The 5,008-nt window shown below is 51.0% G+C and overlaps 1 protein-coding gene across 2 annotated transcripts in view; it reads right to left on the bottom strand.

Moving 5' to 3' along the window:
- LOC107123755 (dual specificity protein phosphatase 22-A-like) overlaps positions 1–4,950 on the bottom strand; it is a 37,558-nt gene extending 32,608 nt beyond the window's left edge. Inside the window, exons 1-3 of one of the 2 annotated variants that reach the window (XM_015427096.1) lie at positions 4,837–4,950; positions 4,681–4,722; positions 4,450–4,535 (exon numbers count right to left, since the gene is read on the bottom strand). In XM_015427096.1, coding sequence (XP_015282582.1) covers positions 4,450–4,470 — 21 coding nt within the window. In that variant the 5' untranslated portion in view covers positions 4,471–4,535; positions 4,681–4,722; positions 4,837–4,950. Of the gene's footprint in view, positions 1–4,449; positions 4,536–4,680; positions 4,810–4,836 lie in introns of those variants that run through there. The other variant, XM_015427095.1, reaches the window with a different exon arrangement.
- Positions 4,951–5,008: the final 58 nt, after the last annotated feature.

The following is a 5,008-nucleotide window of genomic DNA, read 5'->3' as shown; positions in this document are numbered from 1 at the left end:
CCCCCCCCCAATAGCTAGCAATCCAAAACAGTCCTGTGGGTGTTGCCTTCTGACACACGTCCGGTGATGACAGGGGGTGTGGCATATGCAAATGAGCTATGCTAATGAGTTGTGCTAATGAGCTCCTGCGCCTGTTTTTCTACGAAATGACCACTGTGTACAACATGACTCCAATTTTTTTCTTTAAAACATTTCTATGCCACCTTCCCCCCCCCCCCGATTAAGGTCCCCATGGCAGTGAACATGAAAACATCTGAACACTGAAATGGAATTTAAAATAATTCAAGAAAAACATGTGACAATCAGAACCAGGGAGGGGGGCCTATAACCGTTATTGAGGCCGGGATGGTTATGCCAAACCAAACGAAAAAGAGACAGATGTTTTGTGACATTATCATGAAAGCTAGCCTGCCTGACTTGTCAAGGAAGACAGGATTTCTAGTCTGAGGAAGGAAAAAAACCCTTATGACAACGCCGTTGTTTCAAGGAGCGGCGAGACAGACTCAGTCTTCAACTGGCATTTCTAACTGGGTCACCAGATCTAATTTTAATTCAGTCGTGGCAGCGTTCCTTGTTATTCGGGGAGACGAGCCGTAATGGATCTCTCTGCCAGGCCGGCAGCTGGGGGGAGTTAACATGCCCGTACATGAAAACATGGACCTTCAAACACTGCTGTAAATATGGGATTTTGTAGCCAGCTTGAGGAAAGATCTGTGAGATCTACGTAAATCCCAGGCCGTGAACTGGGCTGAGGATAGTTGGCAAGAGTTCCAGGGTTGCCAGTTCCCCCTTGGCCACCGAAAAGTGATTGGGGCGGGGGGCAGTGTTACCAGATGCAGGTTGGGAAACTCCTGGAGATTTTGGGGGGAGCTGGGGAGGGCAGGGACCTCAGTGGAGTCCAATGCCATGGAGTCCACCCTCCAAAGCATCCATTTCCTCCCGGGGATCTGATTTCTGCAGTCTGGAGACGAGGTGTAACTCTCAGGGTTCCCCAGGTCTCATCTGGAGGCTGGCATCACTACTGGATAGGGTTTTGCAAATACTGCTCTTCCCAGAAAAGACTGACGGATTTTGATTTCTGAACGTGTTCCAAAACGTCTTTGCTGCTGCATCTAAGCCAGTCCGTATGCATCGGGGTTGCAAGCAATGGTCCCTCTGCTGTGGAGTCCTGTGAGCAAAAATTCTACTTTCTGAACTACTGGCGTTAAAGTTGTGAGCGAGCGATTTCGCTGCCACATAAATTGGTTTGCTCTGGAGCCCTCCTTCCTGGGCTAAGACAAAAACATGTGAGCCAGCGGCTAAAAAACGGTGGGCTAGCTCACACTCACTCAGCTTAGAGGGAACACTGGTTGCGAGTCCTCTCTGTGCTCAGAGCTCTCCTTGATAATAACATTTGGCATTTAGAGCATTTCCCGAGCTTGAAAAGCCTCACGGGCTGTTATCTCTGCAACTCTGGCCCATAAAGTAAGCCAGTTTCTCGATCCCCATATGCTGCCGGCAGGTCGAGCAAAGTTCGCTTAGGATCATCCAGTGGAGCCGCTTCACCCATTTGCCTCTCCTTCATTTTATCCTCACAACAACCCTGTGAGGTACATAAGAACATAATAAGAACATAAGAGATGCCAATGTTGGATCAGGCCAAAGGCCCATCCAGTCCAACACTCTGTATCACACAGTGGCCAGAAATACCAGTGCCATCAGGAGGTCCACCAGTGGGGCCAGGACATTAGAAGCCCTCCCACTGTTGACCCCCCCCCAAGCACCAAGATGACAGAGCATCACTTGCCCCAGAGTCCCTATCTATACCTTGTGGCTAATAGCCACCGATGGACCTCTGCTCCATATGCTTATCTAATTCCCTTTTGAAGCCGTCCATGCTTGTAGCCGCCACCACTTCCTGTGGCAGTGAATTCCAAGTGTTAATCACTCTTTGGGTGAAGAAGTACTTCCCTTTATCCGTTCTAACTCGACGGCTCAGCAATTTCATGGAGTGCCCACGAGTTCTTGTATTGTGAGAAAGGGAGAAAAGTACCTCTTTCTCTACCTGCTCTATCCCATGCATAATCTTATAAACCTCAATCATGTCACCCCTCAGTCGTCGTTTCTCCAAGCTAAAGAGCCCCAAGCGCCTTAACTTTTCCTCATAGGGAAAGTGTTCCAACCCTTTTATCATTCGAGTTGCCCTTTTCTGCACTTTTCCCAAAGCTATAATATCCTTTTTAAGGTGTGGTGACCAGAATTGCACACAGTACTCCAAATGAGGTCGCACCATTGATTTATATAGGGGCATGATGATATTGGCTTATCTGTTTTCAATACCCAGTTTAGGCTGAGCATGCATGACTGGCCCAAGGTTACCTGACGAGCTTCTACAGCAGAGTGGGCATTCAACACTCTGACCGCTGCACCACACTGGCCGTCAGTCGGTCCAGAAACTCCAGTACAAGTGCGTCTAGGAATGTGTTTTGGTTTGCTCCATCGATGTTCCTCACAGCAGGAGAAAGCAGCATCTACGGAGTGGGCCTTTGCTGTACTCAGCTGAAGAAGGACTTCAGTACTCTTCAGTACTCTTTATTCAGCTCACTTCCACTCACTATCTTAGTCAACTGGAATTGCTCTACTGGGAGGTTGGAGGAGGGATGGGGGTGAGACTTTGGGTTGCTAGTAGCTAGAGGCAGGGGTCATTTCGTAGAAAAAGAGGTGCAGGAGCTCATTAGCATAACTCATTAGCATAACTTATTTGCATATGCCACACCCCCTGACATCACCGGACGTGTGCCAGAAGGCAACACCCACCGCTCAGGCTCCACTGGACTGTTTTGGATTGCTAGCTATTGGGGGGACGGGACGTGCAGATCTGTCCTCGCAGAGGAGGGAGAGCTTGTACCTGAATAAAACTTGTTCTTAACGGTGCCACTGGACTGTTTTGGGCCGGGGGGCTCTGCAACTTACCTGGCTGCTTCTTGCTCTGACTGAGGTCTGCTGGGAGCAGGGGGTGGGGCTTGTTGCATGTGCCCGCCCCCTGGGCTCTTTACTGCCGGAGTTCCGCTCCTGTGCGCTCCTGAAGGAAATGACCCCTGGCTAGAGGTCTCCTGGGACTACATCTGATCTCCAGGCGACAGAGATCAGTTCCTCTGGAGAAAACAGCTGTGTCGACGGGTGGAATCTATGGTGTCATGCCCCATTGAAGTCCCTCCCCTCCCCAAACCCCGCCCTCCTCAGGCTCCACCCCTAAAGTCTCCAGGTATTTCCCAACCCATAGATGGCAAGAAGAAGAAGAGGAGGAGGAGGAGATTGGATCTATACCAGGCCCTTCGCCTCCCGAAGGAGTCTCAGAGCGGCTTACAATCTCCTTTCCCTTCCCCTGCCCACAACAGACACCCTGTGAGGCAGGTGGGGCTGAGAGAGCTCTTGACAGAAACTGCCCTTGAGAGAACAGCTCTGAGAGAACTTGTGACTGACCCAAGGTCACACCAGCAGCTGCATGTGGAGGAGTGGGGAATCAAACCCGGTTCTCCCCGATTAGAGTCTGTGCTCCAAACCACTACACCAAACTGGCAACCCTTGGGTAAGGGGGTGCATCCACACCACCGGAGACTCCCCCCACCTTCTGAAATGCAGTATTTTAAAACCCGTAACTCATTAAAACAGACATCAATATTTCGCCTCATTAATTTCCCAGCAGGAAATCTGGTGACCAGTGTTTCCTCTAAGCCGAGTTCGTGTGAGCTAGCTCACAGTTTTTTTAGCCTCCAGCTTGCACATTTCTGTCTTAGCTCAGGAAGGAGGGCTCCAAAGCAAACTGATTTATGCAGGAGCCAAGTCCCTTGCTCACAACTGTAATGCCAGCAGCTCACAAAGCAGAATTTTTGCTCACAAGGATCTGCCGCTTAGAGGGAACATTGGTGGTGACCCCATCAGGGTAAGGTGGCTGCTACAGTCCTGCTCTGCCAAGTGAGCCACCCATGATCAATGCTCCCTCTAAGCTGTGGAGTCTTGTGAGCAACAATTCTATTGGGTGAGCTACTGGCATTAAAGTTGTGAGTGAGCAATTTGGCTGCTGCATAAATTAGTTTGCTCGAGCCCTCCTTCCTGAGCTAAAACAAAAATGTATGAGCCGGAGGCTAAAAAACTGCAAGCTGGCTCACACTAACTCAGCTTAGAGGGAACACTGCCCATGATATAGGTCTTTCAGGCCTCTCTAGGGTTGTCAACCCCAGGTGGTGGCTAGAGATCTTTCCAGACAGCAGAGTTCAATTTCCCTGAAGAAAACAGCAGCGTTGACAGGTGAACTCTATGATATTGTAACCAGCTGAACTCTCTTCCCCAAACTCCAGTCTCCACCTCCACCCAGTCTCCAAGTATTTCTTAACCCGGGGTTGGAAGGAAACCCCGTGCCTCCCCTTCTCAGTCATTCCCCCAACCCTAAAGGAAGTGCAAGGGCTGTACCTTACTCATCCCGGAACCCATGGCCGCTTTTCGCCCCTGGCACACACGCCCACAGATCACTGGCACTCCGGCTTCCCCTTGGTAACCTGCAAAACAACATAGCAAGAGGAAAGAAAACAGATACATTTGGGGCCGAGACTCGCTTTGCGCGCAAGGTTCAAGCCAAAGGGCGTTTGCCCCCGTGGAAGTGGGGGGGGGGGGGGAGAGAGCAGGCACGGTCAGTCCACTCACCAGTTCTGCCGGATCTCTGGTGACAAGACGCAGTCCGGGAAGCTGCCAAGGAAAGGAAGAGGAGCTAGTGCATTAAGGGCCATGGGAAGTTAAGGCAGGGGGGGACGGGGGGGGGGGCTCAGGTTCCTCTTCCAGATTTGCTGGATCTGACCCTACCAGTTGTGACAGGTGATCCTTGCCGACGAGTCCTTGTGGGAGGGTGCCTGGGTGTTCCCCCTCCCTTTGCATTCCCATCTCTGCTTTAGTGAGTCATCCCACACAGCATGTGTGGCCAAGTGTCCCAGGCGCTGTTGCAGTGCAGAAATCCAGACTTAAAATGGGGGGGGGG

This window comes from Gekko japonicus, unplaced genomic scaffold (genome assembly GCF_001447785.1).
Source record: "Gekko japonicus isolate JY-2015 unplaced genomic scaffold, Gekko_japonicus_V1.1 scaffold488, whole genome shotgun sequence".
NCBI lineage: Eukaryota > Metazoa > Chordata > Lepidosauria > Squamata > Gekkonidae > Gekko > Gekko japonicus.
The sequence above is the reverse complement of the archived record's forward strand: the minus strand, read 5'-3'. Positions and strand labels throughout refer to the sequence as shown.